The 25,727-nt window shown below is 43.2% G+C and overlaps 1 protein-coding gene across 7 annotated transcripts in view; it reads left to right on the top strand.

Annotated features, from left to right (window-relative positions):
- Window positions 1–25,727, top strand: part of Farp2 (FERM, RhoGEF and pleckstrin domain protein 2) — a 116,036-nt gene that overhangs the window by 11,725 nt on the left and 78,584 nt on the right. For all 7 annotated transcript variants that reach the window (XR_001232165.1, XM_013508097.1, XM_013508100.1 and 4 more), the window contains exon 2: window positions 4,634–4,844. Coding sequence is in view for 6 of the 7 variants with exons in the window: in XM_013508097.1 (XP_013363551.1) it covers window positions 4,662–4,844 (183 nt within the window). In the remaining variant the exon portion in view is untranslated. The remainder of the gene's footprint in view (window positions 1–4,633; window positions 4,845–25,727) is intronic.

Raw genomic sequence — 25,727 nt, 5'->3', positions numbered from 1 at the left:
AAAAAAAAAAAAAAAAAAAAAAAAGAAATCATAGTCTGTACTATGGTGCTGAATTTGTCTGAAAGCAATCCTCCCTTTCTGTAGCTACTGTTACATATTCTGAGGTAGTAGGTTTGTGATAACAAAATTTTATAAGGCTTAATTTCTTTTTTTCTTTTGAGACAGGGTCTTGCTTTGTAGTTCAGGCTGGGCTTGAACTATGTATCCTAGGCTGGCCTTGAATTCTCAGTGATCCTCCTGCCTCAGCCTCCTGAATGCTGGGATTATAGGCCTGCACTACCATGCCTGGTGTAATTTTTGACTACTAAATACTATAAATTAGAGGAGAGAGTAAGTGTGGCGAGAGTTGTGGGGCTATAACTATGGAGAGCCTGAGAAATGAGGCTAAACACAAGCTGCTGTTTGGGGACCACACACCTGGATGCAGAGAGTGGAACATTACAGAGTCTGAAGAATATTATAAGAACAGATGGAGATCTACTAGGATTCCTCATTTTACTATGTTTCTCAGCAGTACAGGGGGTTTTATTGTGAAAATGTCAATATGGCCTTATCTCCAGAAGATTTGTACATTTCAGTCTACAGTATTCTCTGAAGTAACTGTACCAGTAGTAACTCTTCATGTACTTCAGCATTTTCTAGAGAAGCTCTTTGGTATTCTATATATAGAGTAATTGCTACAGTATCATAAGATAATAGTTTCTTAAAAGAGCAAGTAAGGTGACTGTGCTTTATTGTTCAAACCAGAGCAGAATTGGAGTAAAAGGGGTGCTATACCAGGAGAGTAGGATGTATGTTGACAGTCACAGGCAAATGGAGATGTATAATGTATAAATGTATGGTTATAAGCTGCATTCACATCCTATCACTACTCCTCCCTAATAAAAGAATCCTTAAAATGTACAATTGATAATTCTGAGAAATAATTTCATGATGTTTTCATAGAATTAATCTGGGTTGTCAGATAACATTGTGAGAATAGGTAATCTACAGTTGTCACTTGGTTATCCTAGGGAACTGGTTTCCAGTATCTCCCACCAAGCATACCAGAATCTGTGGATGCTCAAGTCTCTTTTGTACAGTGATGTTCATATCATCTGCATGTATCAGTGATGGTGAACCTTTTAGGGACAAGTGCCCAAATTACAACCCAGAAGCCACTTATTTATTGCAAAGTGACTACATTGTAGTTAAACCTGAGTACTGAGGTTTTAGCTTAGGAAAAACAACTCATATGTTAACATCTTTTGTCTTAAAACAAAGACAAATAACACATTGTTATGGTTTGTGTCTGGGTGTCCCCCAAAGCCTCATGCAGCCGTGGGGCAGGCTTTTAGAGTTGGATTGATTATGGGTGTGAGAGCTGCACCCGCCCTGGAGTGGACAGTTTGCATATCTAAGGGAGAGCAAAAGGCTGCTTGGGGCCATTTCCTGGCTTTTGTGCTTCTGGCCATTTTCCTCCCTTGAGTGTGTGTGCTTGTTGCTTTTGCTGTGTTCTGCGCCAGGAGCTGCAGCCCTCTGCCATGTGCCACTCTGCCTTATAATCTGGTAAGTACGGACTGAAACCTCCACAAACTGTAAGAAAAATAAACCTTTCCTTCCTTAATTTTGGGCATCAGGTATTTTGTCCCAGCAATGAGGGAAAAGTAACCCAGACACACATCTCCATAGGTTCGCCACTCTGGCATAAATTATCCTACAAATTTTAATCATCTCTAGATTACTTGTAATACCTACTAAAATGTAAGTGGTATGGGATATATATATAATAGGGGAAACGGGATGGGATATATGAGACCTCTCTATAGTATGTGTATTTACACATTTTTCTGTAAGTTTAAAACTATTCTAAAATAAAAATCTTATTTTAAATAATACTGTAAATTAATTAGAATCAAGAATACATCACCTTCCAGTTTATTTTCATATTGAACTACTTATAAAAGAATTGTGGATCTTTAGAGTGGAAAAGAATCTGGCTATCGCACTCCTCCCCCTGCTGGGAGGAGTGAAGAGCTGGGGCTGGGTGGGAGCCATGACTGACCTTATCAAGGGTAGAATTGGAAGTGGGCCCCTTGGGCTCTGGGCATCTACAGCCTAGGCAGCTGCTTCTGTCCTCATTCCCCACAAGTGCCTGCCTTTGTTAAGTGACTGTTTCAAAGTGTTGGTAAGCTGCCCTTCCAGCACCAGAGGTTCTCAGGTGATGACTGCCTTCCCAGGATTTGAGGGACAGTGTTTGCCTGCACCACCAGAGGTTCAGCTTTCTGCAGGGAATGGTACCAGATGTGGTTTCCGTGATGCACAGGCCACGTCAGCTTCTAGAGAGCAGTACAGCCATGTCCAAAGAGGAGGTGTGTGTTCTGGGAGGGGTGTGGATGGCCAGCTGTTTCACATCAGTTGTTTGAGCCTGGCCTTGTAGTATAAGACCTGATATTGTTTCTCAGCTTCTTCATAATCATTAACTAATTTAACTGCTTATTCTAAAAAATATCAGGCATGCTTAGAAAGAGAATAAAGAAGGATTCATCTGTTGTACACTGTAGTGAAGAAGAAATTCAACCAGTTGAGGGACATGGCAAAAGTCCATTTGTTAACAGCTGTGAAAGTTCACGCCTAATAAGGGATTTTAGGCATGTTAGACACGTTTAATGAATGACAGGCATCATATTCTACTTGCTTTAGTTAATCAGTGCATTATCATTCTCTTGTTGCTGGTACAAAATACAGTCTGCCCCAGCTTGCTAACTCAGGTGGTACAGGAGGAATCAGAAGGGTTACTAAGGAGGAGGGGTGTGAAACACAGGGGGAATGTAGAGAACGTAAAGTCCTTGGCTCTAGATAAGCTGTCTTTGGTGTATAGCTGTATTTCCGTGGTTTGAACTGAGCAGGCAACTTTGTGACTAGTGTGTTCAGGAGGGGCTGCTAAGGGTGAGCAAGAGCCCAAGATAGAGACAATCCCGTTTGATAGAAAAAACAGAGCCTACTGTTTTCCACAGCTGGCATTGAGTTATGAAGCTTTCCAAATTTCATACAAACTATAGAAAAGTCCTTGATTTTGATTTGTATTGACAGTAAAATATGTGCGAAAGAGACTAGAGGGCCTGGAGACCAGCAGCAATTAAGTTGGCACAAAAGAAACTAGGTAGGAATTTACTGAGATAATTTTTTTTCTTCAGTGCTGGGGATGAACCCAGGGTCTTATGCATACTAGGCTGGTGCTCTACCCCTGAGCAACATGCCCACTTCTTTTTGTTTTGAGACAGGGTTTCACAGACTTTTCCAGGTTGGCTTCCAAATTATGGTTCTCCAGCCTCAGCTTCCAGAACAGCTGTGTGTGCCACTGCACCTGTATGTTATAACCCTGCATCACTTATTGGTTATGTATCTCGCATTTGTGTCTCCCCTCTACTACTTTTGACATACCTTTTACCTTACTGTGTTTTGTTGTTACATATTTGTCTTTAAATTGATTTTTAAACTTAACACATTTGAGAAGGAAAATTGAGCTGGGCAGGGTGGTACTGTATGGGAGGCTGAGGCAGGTTTATCACAAGTTCAAGGCCATCCTGGCAACTTGATGAGACCTATCTCTGAATAAAGAAAGAAGGGGCAGGGGGAGGCTGTAGCTCAGAACTCCCTGAGTTCAATCCCTAGTACTGGCAAAAAAAGGAAAATTGTCATAAGTAGTAGATAACTATATTAATAAATACAATGAACAATTCACTTTTAGGAGAGTTGAACTGATGTTTAGCCTGATTCTTGTTAAAACAATGAATAGCTTAAAAATAGAGACCTTTCCTTTGGTGCAACAAGGATTAAAAAGGACATGAGTTCCTCCCCAGTCCTCTTTGACTGTCAGTGTCATCTGTTACTTGGGCCAGGGGTGAAGAATAGGTTATTGTGAGTTTGGGGTAGGGCAGGAACTAGAAGGGTCTGGCCTGGGGCAGACCAGTGTTCCTGACCAAGTTCCTGTTTCCAGGGAACATCCAGGGTGTCATTTGGTGCCATACCTGAAATTATCTGGCCAACCAGTGACACCCATCCAGGTCAGTGAGGGGCAAATTAGAAAAACCAAGAAGTACAAAAATAAGCCTGGCTGTCTTCATGTACCTTTCTTGGTATCTTCTGTACCCCATGTAGCCATCTTCTCTAGACAGGTAGCACAGGTGAGAGCCAGGTGCACAGCTGCGTTAGACCAGGCCAGACACTGTCTGATACTTAACTGATGCCATGCCTCAAGGTGCCTGTCATCCTTGCTAGAAATGGCACTGCCCAGAACTTAGAAAGGACTGTCGGTATAGGGACAGGTCAGCCCAGGGAGAAGTGTATAACAGCTGTCTCACCCCTGCCAGGTGAATGGTATGACATGGATCACTCGCTAACGAGGTCTTAGAGGGGCTGAGAAGTTAATATGTATGCTGGCTCAGAGCACCCAGGGGTTCCTGTTTGGGTTCCCTTTATGTTCCACCTATGTGTATGTAATCTTTTTTGAGCACTTTATTTGGATATAATTTAAGACTCACAGAAGTTACAAAAATAATATAATGGGTCCTGTGTACCCTGTGATCTTTTTATATTGTTTTAACATCTAAATAAGGTGGTAATTCCTTGATGTGTTTTTGTTTTATTTTAGTGTTTCCTTCACTATTGACTGGTGGAGAATGGGGGAGATAGAAGGAACATACAGGGTCCTGCAGACAGCAGGAACACGCTTGGGTGCCCAGACCCCTGTGGGTGTGAGCACCCTCGAGCCGGGGCAGATGTTCTCACCCAGAATGCAAGAGAAACACATGCATGTGAGAGTGAAGCTGCTGGACAACACGGTGGAAATATTTGACATTGAGGTAAGCACAGTCTTTATTTTCTAAATGTCAGGTATTATATACCAAAATCCATTTTGCCGGTTAGACTTTGTATATTTGTCCAATTGACCAATAGTGGCTTCAGTGAACACACAATAAAATCCTGGATACAGTAAATCTGAGTTCTTCTTTGAGTTTGTTAAAGCTGGTATTCTCACCAGGTTGGCAGCACCTATAATCCTAGCACTTTGGAAAGCTGAGGTAGGAAGATCACTAAGTTCAAGTCTGGCCTGGAAACAGCAATTTAGCAAGACCCCATCTCAAAATAAAAAGGTCTTGGGGTAGAACTCAATGGAAATTTCTTTAGTACTAGGGATATGTTATAAAATTCTGATGGGACTCGGTCTTCCCAAGCTTCTCTTTTGAGAGGCTGGCTAAGAGAACTGCTAAAGGGTGCAGTGCAGCCAGATTACTTTCACTAGAACCCTTCTTGCTTGGCCACTTGGTTTCCTGGCCACCTGGATGAGGGGACAGCACTGGCCTCAGTGTGTCAGCATCCTTGTCTGAAACATGGGTCCAGCCCACCTTCTCAGGGTGGCTGGTGTGACCTTGAGCACATATAGTGTAGAGACTTGGCGTACAGGAGGTGATGTAGAGTGTGAGTATGGAACTTACTTTTCCAGGTCAGCAATAAATTTTTCATTTTGAATAATTCCCTAATAGTAGATTGTACTGATAATATTGACAAAAATAACTGAATATAGTAAAAGTATATGTATATATCGATATAGTACTGCTTACTTTTTAGATTCACATGATATATTAGAAAATATTTTGTTTGTTGAAATGGTATTAGGACAAATATTATTTTTTAAAATTGCTAATTCATATTCACATTTAATACATAAATCCATTTTCTCTTTTCTAAGATTTACATATTAGATTAAAGAAATGTCTTTACAAGCTTTTTCGACCCTTAATGTCACAGAAGTGAGGATAAAAGAATGATCTTGTAATGGTTTATATCTAGATGGTCCCCTGTCCATCCATGCCCCCTCCCCGGTGCACTTGTAGGTGGGTCTCCTCGGAGCTGACTGGATCATGGGCATGTGATACTAGATTATGGGTGTGATAACTGGACTAGTCTGCTAAACCGTTTAGCATAGTTCTATCCATCGGTGTGGATAATGGGAAGGCCTGCTATGTGGGTGGCACCAAACAATAGGCTTATAGCCCAAATGGCATAAAAAGAAAAGGAAAGCTTGCTACCTCCTGCCTGCCATGCCATGAACTATTTCTCCTCCACCAGACCCTTCTGTTGTACTGCCCTGCCTTGGAGCCAGCTGGCTATGAACTGAAACCTCTACAGACTGAGCTAAAATAAACCTTTGCTCCTTTAACGTGTGGGTATGGGGTATTTTCTCCCAGCAAGGAGGAAAGAACCAAGACAGATCTTAACCTCCAGCAATATGTTTATTTGTGCATGGAGATTTCTGTGGAGGATCAAAATACTACACAGAAAATAAGAAGAGTCTTGAGCTGTGGGCAAGGCTCACAGTGGTGCCTTATCCCAGAATGTGTTGGAGCAGGCAGGTAAGGTTGGATGGAGGCCTGAGGCTGTCATTCTCCTTGGAGCCCTGGATAAGGTAACCTTGTCCCTTGAATGTCACGTGGCAGGTACAGTGTCTAGTGCCACAATTCAAGAATTCCGGAGCACCCAGAAGCTTTTCAGGTCTTATCTGCGGAGGAAACGAAATATTTCATCAGAGCTGTCACCCTGTTTTGGGGAAGATTTGTTTCAGTGCAACAGATGATATGTGACTAGAGTACCTTAGAAAGTGAACTTACAGGAAGAGACATTTATTTTAGCTTACAATTTCAGCGGGTCCAGTCTGTGGGCGGCAGTCTCCAAGACAGAAATAGCATGGTGGAAGCAGATGGTGGAGGAAAGCTGCTCCCTGCATAGCAGTCAAGAAGCAGAGAAGAGCAGGAAGAGATCCAGAAAGAAAGGGGCTGAGGACAAGAACATACTCTTCTAAGTTACATCCCCAGGGCCCTGCTTCCTAAAGCCAAACCCCACTGCCTAACAGGGCATTTGTAGTTAGGAGCTCTTCCATGGGTCAGTCCATTGATGAGGGTCGCACCCTCAGGGTCCAGTCACCTTCCAGAGACCCCACTCTGAATATAACTGGTTTTGGGGGAGATGTAATCCTAGTAGTTCTTAGTCCTAGCAGTAACCTTTGAGCCCAGGAGAGAATATTGATTGCTCCTCTGCCACATTCTGGATTACTCTCCTAAAGGAAATAAGTCAAAGATCTGGGAACTGAACTGGGTTCCCAGATCTTTTCCACTCAGGTGTTTGGAAGAATTTCCGTTATGCAGCCATCCTGTGGCAAATGAATTTGCCAGAGTCAAGGCTCATAACAGGTTCAACATTTTAAAAAAGAGTAAAAGAAAAAGATTTACAGTATTTAAGGTTTGTTTTTATTTGTCTTATTTGCCTTTTTTAATGGTCTTTCTCAACTAAATCTAGGACCTAAAGGGGAAAAGCACACATTTATTGTTGTTCATAAATAAGATGTAATCCTCTGTAATGCTGTAACCAAGTACTTAGGGTACTTTTTATCTAAGGAAATCAACAGTACCATTTTGTGAATGTTTCAAAATAATTTGGAGCTTTAGAGTTTCAATAAGTTGAAAATAGTTTTTGTTAATCCAATCTGTTATCTTTGGTATTTGATAAACCTAGCAAAATAACCAGAAATTAAAGAATTTCACTTGGAAAAAATTATTATTGTATATCCTGAATTGCCCAGGGTACTTTATATCTTTTTACCCTGTGTTACCCATTGATGCATACCTCTTTTTTCTTTTTTTTTTTTTCGGATACAGGATCTCAATATGTTGGCCAAGCTTGGCTTAAACTCCTCATCATCCCACCTCAGGCTGCCGAGAGCTGGGATCATAGGCATGCACCACTGCATCTGGCTTGATGCACACTTTTTAGGGGGAGTTAAAATACCATGTATTAGAGTGGTACCTCAGTTCACACACTTAATTTTTTTCCATGTTTCTGGTCACAAATGGAATTGGACAAGAACCAAATCACATTTCTCCATAAGATCAACATTGAACCTAAGCACTAAATTTGATTTGGTTCTTGTCCAATTTGGTCTGCTACCAAATCATGGGAAGAATTAAGTTCGTGAACGGAGGTACTACTGTGTAAATTAGTGGTATTGTGATAGTTATTTAAATACCACTAATTTATAAGTACTGTAGCCTCCCTGACTGTATCATTTTGTTTTGCTAAGTAACAAACCACCCCAGAATTTAGTTGCTTAAAGTGTTTAATATTCCCACATGTTGTTCATTTGGAGCTCTTCTAGGCTGAGCTAGCTAAGAGGCACAAGGTGGTGTAGGAGGGCCTTCCCCACCTCTCTGGGGCCCCTGCTGGAGTCTGTCTGTGTGGAATCTCACCCTCCTGCGAAACAGTCGTGGAAGTGTCCTCAGAGCAGGAGTGGGAGGTGCAAGGTGCCCTGGGGTAAGGGCGTAGAGTCACCTTGATGCACAGTGGTAAGGACTGGTGGCTGTTTTTCACAGTTCACCTTGATAATTACCAACAGAGCAGAGTGCAGCCCCTGAAAGTAACATAACACCCTAGGTCCTAGGACGTGGCTCAGCCTCAGGCCTGTTATGTGGGGCTTGCCAGAGTAGGCAGAGCCCCTCTTTAGTAAAGTGAACCCCTCCGCTAAGGCCTCTTCCTCCACACTGTGTCCCCAGGATTACCAATCGGGGATTGAGGCCCTCCATCCCTGTGCCACCGTCACTGGTCCACTGGTGTCAGTCATATTCTTTCTCATGGTCTCCTTATATTTAAACTGAAAGACAAGCTGTGGTCATTGGACCTGTAGGCTGGCGCAAACCTGTCACTACGGAGCAGAGGGTAGACAGACCACTGAGAACCATGGCTGGGTGGGTCTGTCTCAGGCAAAGGCAGGTCCTAGCCATGCTTGTTGTCTTTTCCTCTGGAGGACACATTCTGGGATGGAGGGGCCTAGTTTAGGAAATATGTGTCAAATGAGTGAAATCAGAACTTATATTTGGTTAACATGCTTTCTCTGAGATAATTCCCAGTTTTTTCCCTCTATACCAATGGATAACCTCAGATTCAATTTTGTTTTGCTTTGAGAATTCTTGGTTTTAGGCACCTGTCTTATTGTCTCTGTGCTTGGACTTTTTTTCAGTTAAGTCTTAAACGTACTGGTTTTCTAGGGAGATGAGTTAACATGACCCTTGGCAAACACTGTGTACAGATGACTGTGAAGCACTGGCATCGTGTGAGGGTGTGTAAATGCCCTAGTCGATACTGAAAGTTTTAGCTTAGAAAAGAATCTGACATTCAGTGGTTTTCTCAAATCCTCTTTTTTGGCTGTTCTGAAAATACAGAACCACCTAAAACACTGTGTACTGGGCTTGTGTCTGTCCACATGAGCTGGTGGTCACTGTCTCTTGTCTGTCTTCAGGCAGTCCTGCTGTCCTCATTGTAGTTTCCTTCAGAAAGGTGAGCTCGGAAGTCCCAGTTTTATCCATCTCCCAGAGGGAGCACTTGAAAAGGTATTTTCTGTCCAGGCTGACTGCTGCAAGAATGAGAAATGATTCTAGCCAGGCCTGGTAGCGCATACCTGTAATCCCAGCACTGGGGAAGCTGAGCAGGAGGATCGTTGAGAGTTTGAGACCAGCCTGGGCTACAAGGTGAGCTCAAGGCCAGCCTGAACTGCATAGCGAGACCCTGTCTCAAAAAGACAAACAAACAAACAAACAAAGAAAAAGGAGAAATGATTCTAGAGCAAAAACTGCTGGCAAAGAAGTCAGTGGAGCTGAGTATAAGGCCAGGCTTTGTTCCACTCTTTCTGAGCCAGCTAACACATTCCTCTTTAATTTTTGTACCCCCTCAATCAAAATGGCTTGAAGCTAGAAGCTAGATTCACTCTTACATGTTCAGTATTTATTAGTGTTGGAGAGTAAAGTGGAGCTGAAATAAAGTTTTGTGTTTTAAATACATTTCTTATTTTGTAACAGTCTTGCTAAGTTACCCAGGCTTGAATTTGCAGTCCTTCTGCCTCAGCCTTCCAGAGTGCTGGTATTATAGGTGTGTACCACATTCCCAATTTAGCTAAAAATTTCTAACAGCCTCATAGAGGTATAATTCACATATTACACAATTTACCCATTTAAAGTGTATATGTAATTCACTGCTATTTGGTATTCACAGAAATGGGCAACTATCACCACTGTCAGTTTTAGACCATGTTCATATCTGCAGAAATAAACCCATGCTTTTAGCTGTCACCTCTCTTTTTCTCCTTCCCCTTAGTGCTAAGTGAATAGTAGTCTGCTTTCCATCTCCGTAGATTTCCCGTTTTGGACATTCATATGAATGGAATCATGCATAGTCTTTTATGACTCCCTTCTTTTCCTTAATGTTTTTAAAGTTTATGCAAGTTGTTGCATGAGTGGTTCAGTGCTTCATTCTTTTTCATGGTAAGTAAAATTCCATTGTATGAATGCACATTTTGTTTACCTGTTTCTCAGATGATGGTATCTGGATGGTTTCTAGCTTTGGGCTGTTGTCAGTAATGTTGCTATCAGCATTTATGTAACAAGTTTTTGTGTGGGTGTGTTTTTTCATTTCTTCTGTGTATATACTCAGGAATGGAATTATTAGGCCATACCGTAATCCTGAGGTTTAATCATTAAAATACTCTCCAGACCCTTTTCCAAAGTAATGGCACCATTTTACATTCCACCAGCAATGTTAGGACAGTTTTGATTTCTCTACATTCTTGCCAACACTCATCCCTTTTCTAACTTTTTCATTCCAGCTGTCCATCCAAGTGGGTTTGAAGTGTATCTTATTGTAGTTAAAATATTTAAGATTACTTTATTTAAGGTAACCTTTAAGATATTTACAGGTTACTTTCAATGGCTGAAAAAGGAAGTGTTTTGAGCCAAAAATATGAGAATTATATCATTAAAAAGTTATCTGGGTCTTGAAAAAAGAAGTTAGCTGGGCCTGGGTTGTAGCTCAGTGGTAGGACAGTACTGGGAATGGAACCCAGGGAAGCTCTACCATTGAGCTGCATCATAGCCCTTTCTATTTTTGAGACAGAGTCTTGCTGAGTTGCCCATGCTGGTTTGCAGCTTGCAGTCCTTCTGCCTCTGCTTCTGCCTCTGCTTCTGCCTCCCAAGTAGCTAGAATGACAGGTGTGTGCCACTGCATCGACCTGATACTGTATTTTTAAATCAGTATTTATCTCATTTATTTATAAGTATTAGCTACCAGAATTTATGGTCATCCTCATCCATATAAATCATTTGATGAACAAATTCAGACTTACTAGGATTTTGTAAGATAATGAAATGAGAGATGCTTTGTAGTTCTTTAAAGTGACCATAATTAGATTGAAGGACTTTTTTGTGTTTGAAAGGGCATGTATTGTAGTGGAGCAGAGAAAGGGAGTGAAAACTCTAGGACAGTCCAAGGTGGAGCCCTGTGTGTGGATGTAGGCTTCAATGACATCTTTCTTTAAGTGACTTTTGACATTCATTGATGGAATGTTTGGCCATCCAAAGGTCAGTCAGTGGCTGTTTTTTTTGTTTTGTTTTGTTTTTTGATTTAGTAAAGTCTTGAATTGTTTCAGTTGATTAAATGAATTCCAGTCTTGGCTCTAGAGGGTGTTGTTTCTGACCAATAAGTTTTTTTAATCCGCTGGAAGTTGTGTGCCAGTTTACCTTGTCCCATGAGCTAAGCTGTGGAGTAGAAACACCGCCAGTCTATCCATGTCAAGGGTGAAAGGTGTCCCCCTCTGTCACTGGTGCTGTGGAGGGAAAGGTCCTAGAGTCTTCTCAGGGCTTCAGAGGGCAGGCTGTCTAGGGCAGCTACACTTCCATTAACTCATAATTCATCATTTCGGGAGTTAGGAGATACAGCCTCTCTACTATCTTGAGAGTTGTATTATGTCAAAAGTGGTGTTTAGTGACTAAAAGAACAGTCTGGGGTAGGGATTGTAGCTCAGTGTGGAGCACTTGCCTAAGATATGTGAGGCTCTGGGTCTAGTTGCCTGCACTGCAAAAAATAGTCTAGGCTGTAGTTCGGTGTGAGACCTGGCCTGTGGGAGTGACTGTTCTGTGCCTTCATTAACAAGTAGGGGTCAAGTTCTAGTGCATGTGACAGTTTTCTTTATGATCTGCTCATATTCCCCTTTCCTTTGGAATACTCAAAATTTTCAGGATGGGCTTTCATTTTCTTCTTACTTTTAATAATTGCAGAACCATTAGTTTAAATATATGACAACAGGACAAATTCTCAGTCATGAAGTTCCACACTAGAAGACTTTAACTTGCTATTTCAGTGAAAACTTAATGTTTTCATTCTGGCCGGGAAGAAATAGTCAGAATTCCAGAAAGTATCATAGCCAGATGTTTGTCATTGCTCCCACATGAATATCCTAAATATGGCAAATAAATGGCTTTAGAACTTATTTTGGCCTGACCTCAAAAGAAAAAGCTACTAATTCAGCAGCTGAAACTTGGGGATAATATAGGTTTTATACAAAAGCTCTTATGTGTTTCTAGGATACACAGTTATTATGTGACTCTGCCCTAGCTTTTAAAACCTGTTATTTTGTCATGGAAAAATGATCTTTTCTTTTTTAACCCTGATGCCCAAGAATGTGATAGGGTGGTACATGGCAGAAACGTGGACGTTTTTATTCTTAGTTACATGGTTGTGGTACCAGTGCTGTCAGTGCCAGCTACTCCCATCATGCCTCAGTGCACACAGACAGGGTGGTTGGCTCGTAGTCTAGGTTAGATCCATAAAGTGGTGATGCTTGATGAAGTTATGCTAGCAAATGGAAAGAACGGAAATGGCAGAGAAAGTCCCATAAACCACAGCTGTGGAACAGACTGTTCTACTGTTATTTCAGGCTCTCAGCAGAGGACGAAGAAGGAGCTTGTCATGTGGATAATCTTGACTGGTAACTCCATTCCTTGAGCACCTAAGAATTGTAGCATCTGGGGGAGTTTATCTCTTCTCAGTCCCCAGAGGGTATGGGCGTGCCCCCAGTAGTGCAGGTGGTAGATGACCCATCTGAGGTGTGAGCCCCGCTCAGAAAAACCATACTCTGTTCTTACCTGTGTAATGCCCCCATTTTCTTCCAGAAAAGTGTGACTCATGGATGGGAGGCCAGAAAAGCTGTGCTGCGCTTATTTTGCCTGACATTGCCTTTGACTTGGCCCTCTCTTTCAGTTCTTCTTATCCCTCTGTGATATTTCAAGGGTCTGTATTCCTGACTTAGCTCCCCATACACGTTGCCCCTTGAGCAGGAGGAAGCAGGTGGTGCCTCCAGACATGCCCCCTCCTCCTCCAGGCCTCCCATGCCTTGTGTGTTTGTACCCCTCTGCACCTGGCTTCCCCCGATCAGATTAGAACAGGGAGAGTGGGTGTGCATCTCTTCACTCTGCAGATTTGGGAGGTAGAACAGATGTGGTCAGGTGTCCCACCTGGATCTGAGGCTAGGAATAGGGTGCCAGTGGCTCCTCTCTGTTCCCACTGGAGCCTTCCCAGGGATCAAAGGTCAGAGGGCCCATGATTCCACTCTGCAGGCTTTCATCAGCTACCCTGCATGTCCCCCTGCAGGGACAGTGCTTTCCACACTGCTTGGCATGACCTGTGCTGACATGGGCAGCTGTGGCTTGTTTTGCCACTCCTGAATGCACTGGAACTTTTTCCTTTTCCTGTTGGTGAGCAGTGAGGTTGTTGCCATGTTCCAGCTGTGCACAGCAGGGTTACCACACATATTCTCATGTGTCTCTGCGTGCATGTATACATGCCAAGGTCATGGGCTGGGCTTTCGCTCAGCTCCTCTAGGGTGTCCAGGAGCACTCTGGAAATTGGCTGTGTTGTTTCCTGTCCCCTTAGCAACCATTGAGTGCCCTAGCTGCAGCCCCCCTCTCAGGTCCCACTGGTGCATGCTGCTCTGTCCCTTTCCCTGCTTTCCCAAAGCCTTCCTCTTCCGCAGGCTCTTGATGTCTGTACCTGGCTTCCTGTGTAACTGAGCTGCTTCAAGCCCACCCTTGTCACTGTCTCTGCTGTGGTGCACTCCAGTGCTGCTCCCCTCTACTCCTCCAGCCATTGGTGGCCTCCAGACTCAGTGGCCGACCAAGCTGCCAATGGAGAGCTTTTTGAGGGCTTCTGGGCTGTCTGGAATGCCTTGGCTCTGGGGAGGGTTGAGCAGTCCTGGAACATGTCTTCCACATCAGAGTCTAGCGCCCTGTCGAGGTGCAGCCACACCTTTCTTCCTAAGAAAGCCACACCTTTTATTCCTAAGAAAGGAATGACCTTTCTTCCTAAGCCTCCTTGCTTTCCTCATTTATTTGAGGGACAAAACAGACAAAGTGGCTGTCGTCTCCACACCTGGAAGGTGTAGTCCTGTCTAGGTTCCCTTATAGCTTTTCAGCTTCTCTGGAACATTTCCACGTTATACTAGCCCCACTTACACTGCATTTTCAGCATTAAGAAGGCTAGTTCCATATTAATCATCACTTTTACGTACAGCAAGTAACTAACCCTAACCCTAACCCTCACCCTAACCCTCCAGAAAGGTAACAGTAGAACTAAAGTTATCTCTGCTTTCAGCACTTGAGCCAGGCACAGTGGTATGTGCCTGTAATCTCAGCTGCTCCGGAAGCTGAGACAGGAGGATTGTAAGTTCAAGGCCAGCCAGGGCAACTTATTGAGACTCTGTCTCAAAATAAAAAGGGCTGGGGACTTAGCTCAGTGTTCCATGGGTTCAATCCCAAGTACTGCAAAACCCCCACAACATTCTGCCTTCTTATTTCTTAGATTGTTATTGGTACATACATGTATATCTTTATTTTTTGTTTTTGTTTGTGGTGCTAGGGATTGAACTCAGGGGCATCATATCAGTGTGTTCACAGTGGGTGGCACTTTCACTGCTGCTGTAGCTTTTTTGGAGTGCACTGTCCCTGGGCAGGCCCCACGCAGGTGCCCACACAGGGAGTCTGGGCTGTGCATTGGGCACCAGCCAGCCACACATCACCCAGGAGCCTCATACTTCTGTATGCCCAGGGGATATTTCTTCAAAATAATGCGTTTTCCATTGTACAAGTAGTACACATTCACTATGGAAAGGTAGGCACTCTTCATGGCCCACACCCTGGGGGCTGCTGCTGCCACCTACTGCCGTCCGGGTTCCTGCGCTCTTCCTTCCAGCCTTCATGTCCTCACGTGCAGGATTGGACCAGGCATGTTTGTGAAGGCTTTTAAAAAACTTAGCATTCTAAGTATTTTTCTAAGAACTGCTCCTTAAGAAGTTTTTAATGGCTAACTGCGTTCTGTTTTTAGTTTCTGTGTAATCTTTTGCACATTCTTGGTTGTTTCCTGTTGGGTCATATCTGGACCTGGAGATTCTGCATCAAAGGAGACATGTGGCCTTGAGGGCTTTGATACAGGAGCACCCCAGGGCCCAGGGGTGTGTGCAGGTATGCATTCCTGTCTCCTCCACAAGCATTTCATACATATAACTAAGAATCTTAATACATTCATTATGTAAATTATATGATATGGTATAATTTTAATACATTTCTGATTTACTGTTGGGTTATTTTACGCATGGTTTCATCAGACTTAATCTGGTTTTGGTTGCGTGGGAATTTGGGGACTGCATCGTATTTAAATTTAAAATTGGGAATGAAGAGTTGATAGAAAATACATTGTATTTGAAATAAAAGAAGAAAAGGAAATAAGAGGGAATGCTGGAGACATCACAAAGAGCAATTACTTGCAGAGAAGTCAAGTACAGAAAACTATAGATGGCACACTCTTGGATGTCTGAGAAATGAGCATCAGAGTCGAACTGAGCTTTGCCAGCCAGTGTCTTATTTTTCTGGTTTTTTTTGTGGTTTTTTGAGACAGGGTCTTGTTATATAATTCAGGCTGGCCTTGAACTCACCGTGTAACCCAGGGTGGCCTCAGACTCTCAGTGATCCTCCTGCCTCAGCTTCCTGAGTACTGTGATTACAGATGTGCACAACCACACCTAGCTAGACAGTGTCTCTCAGTAGCTAGTGTTTGCTTGGTGGGGTCACAGAAAACAGGTTGCACCCAGGTGGAAAGCCCTGGGCCTCCTGAGGTAGCAGAGCTGGTGGACTTGTGTGAGGAAGTTTTTAGCTAGTTGGAACAGCATGTGCAAGCATCCCTCAGTGGCCACATCTGGCTGGGGCGGGCATGATGTCATGTGGAGGGGTAGACATCCACCAAGGACCTAATGACTGTGTCAGAGCGAGGCCTGGCAAGAGGGCATCCTCTGGGTGACTGTTGGAGTGACCCAGGACGTGGTATAAACACGTAGGGAAGTGGTGAGAATTAGTTGTATCCTGGGGCCTGGGGTAGTACAGACATCGAGTCTTAGAAACCAGGGAGCCAAAGAATTCCAGCACTGAGCCCCAACACACTGTGTTCCTGTGAGGGGAGACTAGTGGGGAGCTGTTTGGTTTGGGCTGTTGGAGTTGGGAAGGCTCCTTGGCCATCTGAGTGGAGGGTTCTCAGTGCTGGGGGGCAGGGGATGGGCTCCTCCTGTGTCCTGGAAGAGCATCACTGTGCCCACCCATGATGCTGTCATTTTTACCTCTACTCAAGTAAAATGGCAGCTGTCAGAAGGTTCCCCTGCTTGGACCTGGAAGTAGTTTCCCTAAACTGTCATCAGTCCTCCGCTCTGGGTTGTGGTAATCATAAATTGTGTTGTTTTGGTTTGGTTTGGTTGGTTGGTTTTGAGACAGGATCTCGCTATGTAGTCCAGGCTGGCCTCGAACTCAGCAATATTCTTGCCTCAGCCTCCTGAGTGCTGGGATTACAGGCATGCACCACCATGCCTGGCTTGAGTTGTCTTAATTGAAAACTATTTTAATAGAAAAAATGATTTTCCAACTGTTTTCAAATAGCAACACATGCAAAAAGCATATGGACACGTTTTAGTGAAGACCAAGCAAATCCAAATATGTAATTATGAGGAAGCTAAATTAAGAATGGCTTTTCATAATAATCAGGGACATCAGATGTATCTTTGAAAAAGATGTTTGAGATTCACTTACAAGCTTCTAATAGATTCTGATACACAGGGAGATAGAAGTGGGTTACCTGAAGATATCAATATGTAATACAACAAGCATTGTTAATTCCTTACCACTTTGTAACTCTGTACTGTCTGTACTGTTCCTTTGCTATTTTGTAAAATGTTGTCTGTTAATGTTTTCCTCCTTTTATTTAAAAAAAAAAAAAAGAAGTAGGTTACCATCATCTTCCCTTGGCTTTTGAGAGCTCTTCCATACAGCCTTGTGCTCTGGTGTTACAGAGGTGATTGCTGGTTTTTTGTTGGTTTTGGTACCAGGAATAGAACTCAGGACCTTGTGCTTGCCAGGTAGCGCTGTGCTGCTGAGCTATATCCCTGGCCCATAGTTGCTGTTATTAATTGTCGTTTAATTTCATGGTGAAATTTCAGTCCTAGTTTTTATCACTTACAGATACCATTTTTATGCTGAGTATTTTGACATTTTTTGTTTCTTCCTTTTCTATCTTTAATGTCATTTAATATTTACAGTGCTTTTTTTTCTTTTTTCTTTCTTTTTTTTTTGGAAAAAGGCCTCCTTATGAAGTTTAGGTTGGCCTTGAACTCACTGTGTAGCCAAGGCTGCCTCAAACTCACAGCATTCTTTCCTGCCTCACCCTCCCGAGTGCCGAGATAACATGTGTGTACCACCACACCTGGATAAGAAGGTTCTTGAGGGAGCTGGTTATAAACTGGTTAAACTTGGAATGTCTGATGTCTCAAGGTTGGTGTGTGGATCTGTGTGTGGCTTCTTTAGTCCTATCACCTCTTCTCCAATACAGACGGGATCCACATTTGTATTCTGTTTCTACCATCTCTTCCTGTCCTCATTTGACATCAAAGTGCTTAGGTGTGGCCCCTCCGCTGCACCCTTCAACGTGTGTGTGTGTGTGTGTGTGTGTGTGTGTGTGTGTGTGTGTGTCCCCGACCCCGTCTGGAGGTGCACTGGCAGCTGGCTCACATCCCTGTAGTGCCCACAGCATGTTGCTGTCTCTGCCTGCAGGCGCTTCTGTCAGTTTTACTGGAAATGGAACTTACTTTCTTATTCTCCTTTTTGATTTTTAATGATTCCAGCAAATGACTTAGGAGGTGACACCTTAAACTACCACAGAATTGGAACTGTCTAGCATTTCCTGAATTGTCATACTCCAAGTGGCTTCTGTAGCCTCCTTTCCTGGACTTCCTCTTAGGCATGTTTGTGAGTCCTGCATTTGAATTTTCTTTTATCACTTCCATATCTAGAAAAATACATCTGCTTATTTTTGCACACCACTGCTTCAGTTCACATCTGGTCCAGCTGTTGTTGAGTCTGATTTCTAGTCATCATCTTTTATTTTTGTTTTTTGGTTTTTTTTTTGGTTTTTCTCCGGTACCAGGAACCAAACTCACGACCTTGCGCTTGCCAGGCAGGCGCTTTGCCGCTGAGCTAAATCCCCAGCCCCTAGTCATCATCTTTTAAATTATCCTTCTTTATTGTCTGGTCATTTTAAGTTCTCTTTTGTGTTATGAGTACTTTGACCTCGTACGTAGACTTTTTGAAAGATCTAATTTTTAAAACTCTTTTACCAGGTATGGTGCACGCTTGTAATCCCAGCACTCAGGAAGCTGAGTTCAAGGCTAGCCTTAGCTATGTAGTGAGTTCAAGACCAGCCCTGAACTGTACTATGAGACCTTGTCTCAAAAATTTTTTTCTTCCTTTGGTGTACATCTGCGGTGCTATCCAGGTAGTTGTCTGTGGTTCAGGATTCAGTAGAAGTGTCTGGTTGCTCTTAGTTTGTGTAGTTTTGCAGATGAAGTTCTAAGCTGGTCAGTGCTGATTTTATTGACTCTTTTTTCAAAGTTATGGTTTGACTTTCCCAGGAGGTCTTACCTTCTGAGAACACTGCCTGGTGCTGGCTGTGGGAGTGGGCAGTGTCCTCGTTCTTGTCCTCATAGGATGAGTGGGCAGGGCAAGCTGACAGACAGGTTTCCATTCTGTGTGAGTTCCCACAAGTACGTACAAGTAGGGATAGGCTGCTTTCTCCTGATGAGGAAGAAAGGAATGACCTAAGAAGCCAAATGTCTGAGAAGATTTTGCTGCTGAGCTAAGCTGCGGTTCTATTTTGCTCGTCCCCTGATACCAAGTGAAAGACAAAGAATAGGAAGAGTCATGTGTTGATTGCTTGGCTCCTATGCAGATCAGCTCATAGCAGGTTGCTTTTCTGGCTACTGGTGTGTGTTGGGAAACAGGGTTGTAGTGAACTGAGCCCTGATCACTTTCATTTTTTTGTTTTTTAAATATGGAATGCTTCACGAATTTGCATGTCATCCTTGTGCAGGGGCCATGCTAATCTTCTCTGTATCGTTCCAATTTTAGTATATGTGCTGCCAAAGCAAGCACCCTGATCACTTTTGGGTAGTTCGCAGCCACCTTGTACTCAATCTGTCCCCTCCACACTTCCATTGCTTCCTCAGTTAGGAAGCTCATCACAGCTTTTTTTCTCTTACCTGCCAGGTCGGTTTTTCTTTCTGAGGAATTTAGGGGTGCAAGTAGGGAACTAGCAGAACTGATGCCTAATGACTCCTCTAACTACTACTCTCTGCTTTTAAGCCTGATCCCCTCATGTAGATCTGCTCCCAGCAGATCACAGAACCGGTGCTGGCAGCTTGCGCCGGACAACTCTCAGCAGCACTAGCATGCGCTGGCTTTCTCTTCCCCATGCTTGGGACTTCTCTGTAAGCTAAGGCCATGTAGTGCAAGGGCATTTTCCAGAGTCTGTTGCATTCTTCAGAGTACATTCAGGAGACAGAAACTATACTAGTAATTTGAACTGAGAAAGTTAATGGAAGTAATTGTTAAGTTGTAACAGGGGACTGACTACCATAGGGAGAGGGAAGTTACTGAAGAAAACAGCAGGAGATATACTGAGCAGCTGCCCTCCTAAGGCCAAGGGCAAGGAAACCCAAGGAAGCAACAAACCAGGAAAGGCTCCCCCATGCCTGAAGTCCACTGGACAGCATAGAAGTCCACTGAAGTGTCGCGGGAACAGCCTGGCAATTGGGAAAGGACTGGAGAGCCAGTGACATGTGATGCAGAAGCTGCTGGCTGTCCTGCACACAGCTATTAAGAGTGCCCAAAGCCCCCAAAATAGAGAGAAGCCCTTCCTATGGTACACGTTTAGCACCTTCTGACCACAAGCCAGCTGGTGGAAGAGGAATCTCCACAGAGCGCTGCTCCACATCACCAAGCAAGGCGGGGAAGCTGGGCAGTGAATACCTGGCCCACGCCAACAGGTTTGAACTCGGGAATTTTGACTTGTGTACTTTCCTTGAGTAAAGAAAAACCATTTGTTAAAAGAATTAGGTTGTTGAGGGTCTGTGGACAGGCCTGCCCATATTTGTCCACATCATTGTGCCCATTGATTCCTGTTGTCGAGAAACAAAGTGCGTGGGGATATGTGCAGACTCTTTCCTAGGAGTGGAACTTACAGTTCTCAGCAGTCTGTAGAGAAGATCAGTGGACAGTACTTAAGTAATATGCAAGAACTAAAATTTGAAAGTGTTTCCCAATGCAAGTGAGATGCCTATCAAAAATATTGGAATCTAGGATGAAAGCAGCTCATTTCCTGTGAGCTCTCAAGGTTATTGTCATCATACAGTATGATATTATAAAAGGCAGTTGGGGTTGATCTAATGACTAAGCAAGAAAAATCGTTAATCAAGCTAAAAGTACAGCTCTGACTCCTGAGGGAGCAGGCATCCTGATAGAGGGAAAAGTTTTAACTTGGCACGTGAGCTGTAAATGGGCACATGAAGCAAACAAGCCAGAGGACAAAGTCAGGCTGTTTCCAGAAGGATTTTCCCACAGCACTAGGACAAAGGATAAAGAAGTGCTTTGTTGCCCAGCTTTTGTACCCATCCCCATCTAGACACAGTCTGTAATGGCACTTCTGTAGATGTGAATTTTAACAGTGTGCTTTATGTCTAACCTTGGAGAAGAACTTTAATGCCATGACCAACTGGAAAAATGGAAACATTGGACTAAAAGTTTTTTAACCTATATTTTGTATGTTACGTTCTTCGTGCTTTCTTGTCTGTATCTGAAACACAGTTCTTATCTGGGTGGTTGTGTAGTTCAGTGGACACAGGTTTTGATGGCAGGGTTTTCTTCCATTTGGGGTGTCTTTTGGTGATACGAAGAGTTTAAGCAGCTAAGAGGTCTTACTGCTTTAGTTCAGGGAGACTTGTTTCATCAGATCTTTTGCTAATTTGGGAAAGTGTAATGGGTATTACAGGCCAACTGAGGCTGAATTTCTGTGTTCTTTAGGAACAGAAACTCTTAGTATAGAAGATTGAGAGGGTAAAAACGACGTGTGGCTGGTATACTGAGTAATATCTAATTAGCTATAGTAATATCTAATTAGCTATAGTCCAGGTCATGAGGGATGTATAAAAATTAGCAGGAGCAAAATTGTGAAAAATTATTTTGACAAGCAGTGTTGAAAATATTCTGAAAAGTTGGTATCTCTAAAATTTCAGAAAAGGCAGTGAACTTTTGTGCTTTATATTTATTTATTTAGCAGTGCTGGGGATCAAACCTAGAGCTCTCCACATGCTAGGCAAGTGCTTTACCATTGAGCTACACCGCAGCCCCTATTTTCCATACATACTGGCAGGAGAATTTATGGGAGACCATTTCGAGTAGTGCAGCCATCATAGAACCAAAGGGCTCTCCACCCTGTTGACTTATTTTCTTGTAGACCCTCATTAGGACAGTAGTTTATATACTGGAAGACTTTTCCTCAGGGGGCCACACAGGAGGGGCTTTGTGGCACCCATGCTGCTCTGTGTTCAGTTGATGAGTGGCAGCTTTGGACACTGGAGACCATCTTGTGCCAGGCATGGTGCTGAGCAGCTTCCTACATCACTTCATTATGTCCTCAGAAAGCCCACTCACAGCAGGAATTATATTTATTCTCCAGGTGAGGAAAACTGAGGCGCATACCACCTACCAGGTAGAAACCAGGAGTCCAGCTCCAGAGCCCATGTCTCGTGGCTCTGTGGTGAGGCTTGTTCCTGTCCCTGTGCCATGGGAGGTGACCGCCTTGGAGGGGCCTGCTGCTGTGCAGTTTGGAAGTGACCTGACTGGATACCCGAAGACCAAAGGCTGAAGACAGTTTCTGCCTCACACTTTGTCTCATTGTTTCTACTATCCACACTTTTTTAAGATCAAACCTGTTCTGGTTTGGTCTCTAGATTCAGTCACCATCATCCTAAACTCCCAGATATCCTTGAAAACCATGCCTCTGTCTTCTGCAGGGCAGCCCAGGAGAGACCTGGAACCTGTGGCCACCCTGGCCCCTGTGGAGCTCTCCCTGTTTGCAGAACCCCTCTGTGATCTGTAGCATTCTTCATGTGCCACCTGTTACTTCTGGTCACAATGACTTGTCCCATCGTCAGAAATTTACATTGATTTTTCAGCGTAGTGGCACTCGCCTGTAGTCCCAGCACATAAGAGGCTGAGGCAGGAGGATTGCCATGAGTTTCAGGCTAGCCTGGGCTACATAGTGAGTTTAAGGCCAGCCTGAACTGCATAGTGAGACCTTGTCTCAAAAAAAAATACATTGAATTTAGTATTTAAGATCATAATGGAAGTGTGGCTTCTATTTGTTCAGTGATTTGTTTCTTCACTAATAGATATCTGAGTGTATACTATGTAAAATAGACCTCTGTGAGTCTGAGAATCTCTGACTGATTTTTTATCATTTGAGTTGAAATCTCAAGAATTATCTAGCATTGGCCAAGTGTGGTGGTGCGTGCCTGTAATCCCAGCACTTGGGAGGCTGAGGCAGAAGCCCGGTCTAAACTACATTGTGAGACCCTGTCTCAAAACACAAAAAAGAACTACCTAGCATCATTCTCATGAACTCATTCTGTTGAAACTGTCCGCATGTATAGTGTGATTTAAGTATTGACAAAATTCAGAATAGGTTCCTACTGTCCTGACACATGTCTTAAAAATTGTCTCCTTTTTTATGTTGTGCACTTTGAAATTAATTTCTTTAAAAATTAAACTAGATCAATGTGTATTTTGTTATACTGCCCTGGGAAATTTTGCTTTTGTAGAATATAAAACATTGCTGTCTGGGTAACTCAGTCTGCACACAATGATCTATCCCAAGTGGTTGAATTCCCCTGTGCAGTACGCACTGACCGAGTCTCCTCTGGTGTCTCTGTAATACTGTGTTCTGTTCTGGGTAATTGTTTTAAAAGGGACCTCAGCAAACTGGACCATACATATCTGGAAGAGCTTGATCAGATGAGGATTTAGGGGGATAGAAGTTGGAGAGACATTTTGGTCCAAAGCTAAGAATTCTTTGCAAGCAAAATTGTGTAGCAATCAACCATCTGGTAGAGTTGAGGTCTGGACGTATTAAGCAGGGGTTAAGTTGGTATTTTAGAGATTTTATAGAGATTATTATTAAAGGTAAAATAATAGTTTTCATGTACTCCAAAGACTCTTTTTCCTTTCATAAACTTTTATTTTTACATGTTGGGTTTTGGTTTTTTGTTTGTTTGTTTGTTTGTTTGTTCTTGGCAGTACCAGGATTGAGCCTGAGACCTTCTCACTGAGCTACATCTTCAGCCTCTTTTTTATTTTTTATTTTGAGACAGAGTCTTAAGTCTCTGACTTGCCTGTGGTGGTCTCAGACTTGCCTCACCCTCTGAGTGGGGGGATTACAAACGTATGCCACTACACCCAGTTTTTATCAGTGTTTTGTCATTGGTGTTTTTGTGTTGGATTTGAAAAATACTTGCTTATCCTAAGCTTCGCTGTATTACCTTTCCTGGCTTCATGTGAATTAATGTTGTGCATGATGTGAGGGTGGGGTCAGGTGTTCACTTTCTCCCATGTAGACGTTCATTTCTCCTGCCACCATTTCTGGAATCCTTCCTGCACTGGATTTCAATGGTGCCTTTGTATTATATCTTCTGCGGGAGGGTTCGGACTGACGTCCTGCTGGTCCATTTTCCTGTCTTTGCGGCAGTAAGGGGGAGTGTGTTGAGGGGATTAGTGGCGCTGTGTTTTTTACTGTAATAATTTTTTTCCAAATTAGGCATTCACTGTATATTTGATCATACTTCATATGTCAGGAAGTGACTGAAGTCAACTCCTCGCATTAATCAGCAGCTACAAGGCTGCCTTGCCTGGTCCAGTTGGTTCCCATTGCATTCCACACCACACAGCCAGTAATACTGTGGAGTTTTTGTTTTTAAAATTATTTTCTAGGTCCCTTTGAGGAAAACTTAACACACCCCCACACCATCCAGGCTGAAATGTATTTGCAGAGGCCAGGATAACTGCAGGCTGCAAGGTGTCATGAAGAATAGAGCTGTGTGATCTTCCTGGAGCCCTGCAGAGGGTGTGTGTGAGCTGGGACATGTGCTTTCTCTCCCATCATCACTTGCAGATTCTCAGTTAGACCACAACCCTCTATGGTCCTTAAAGTAGAGCCCTGTTCCATGCCTGCTTCCTCATAGATGATTAAGTCAGGGCCAGTTTTGTAACAGCCTGTTCCAGTGTGTGAATCATTCATGTAAAGTCATGGGTTGCAAGAACAGATAAAGATGAGTTTTGTTATTTGAGACAGAACAGGAACTTATTTAAAGCTGCTCTGCTATGAAACAAATAGGAACTGTTAGCAGCCAGGGTGTGAAGCTACCAGCGTTGATAGCAGCCAGTCACACTTTGAAACTCTGCCTTTGTGGCGCACTTATCCAATTGTCCTTTTCACTAATCTGTATGTTTTCAACTGCCTTTAGAAGATTTGGTTCTTTCTTCAGAATTTCAGTATAAGCCTGCAAAAGTAAAGCCAGTTAGAAGAGGAAAGAATGCTGGTGGTGCTGGGCTGCCCATGGGAGTAGGATCACCAGTGGATCTTGCTCCTTTCCCCATCTCAGGTCTTAATTTTGAGGAAGCCACATAGTCACTGGTTTGCAGTGCCCCCATACAGTCCCTGAAGGCACTCACTGAACATTCTAAAGAACTCTCTAGAGGTAAAAAGAGCCTGGGCTCTAACTGTGTAGACAGTACTTTTGGTTTATTGTTTTTACATTTTTAGGTGAAATTTCTTTCAAGTGCTTCACGAGGTAACTATTTCCCAAGTTTGTCTATGATAGAATAATTACTCAGGCCTTCAGAAGTATTTAAAAACTTGCCCAGAAAATTCGTCAAGCTGACAGTTTTATTAACATCTTGAATAACTAACAATGACTAGGAAGAATAGCCACCCAGGTAACATAGTTGAAGGTATCATATAGTCTTTTGGAAGATTTACTACGAATACTGTGATGTCTTTTACATTATCAAGTCACAGGAGTCCCACAGATCTCTTTTAAGTTTTTTTGACCCCTCTCTTCCCCTAGTACTGCAGATCAAACTCAGGGCCTTTACATTGAGCTACATCCCTAGCCCATTCATTCATTCATTCATTCATTTTATTTATTTTATTTTGAGACAGATTGCCCAGGCGGATCTCGAACTTGCAGTCCTCCTACTTCACTCTCCTGGAGTGCTGGGATTACAGACATATGGCACTGTGCCCAGCTAGATCTCTTTAGTTTGGAGTTGAAGATTTCGAAGTGATAATCGAAGCTTGTATCCTCTTCGTTAAAAAAGGCAAAAAAGGCAATTCTCTAGTCCAGCCCAGGAGGTAGTTTGGCCACTCCACTCAGCTGTCCAGGCACAGGCAGC

This window comes from Chinchilla lanigera, unplaced genomic scaffold (assembly GCF_000276665.1).
Source record: "Chinchilla lanigera isolate Chin_1 unplaced genomic scaffold, ChiLan1.0 scaffold00141, whole genome shotgun sequence".
Taxonomy (NCBI): domain Eukaryota; kingdom Metazoa; phylum Chordata; class Mammalia; order Rodentia; family Chinchillidae; genus Chinchilla; species Chinchilla lanigera.
This window is presented reverse-complemented; position numbering and strand designations above follow the sequence as displayed.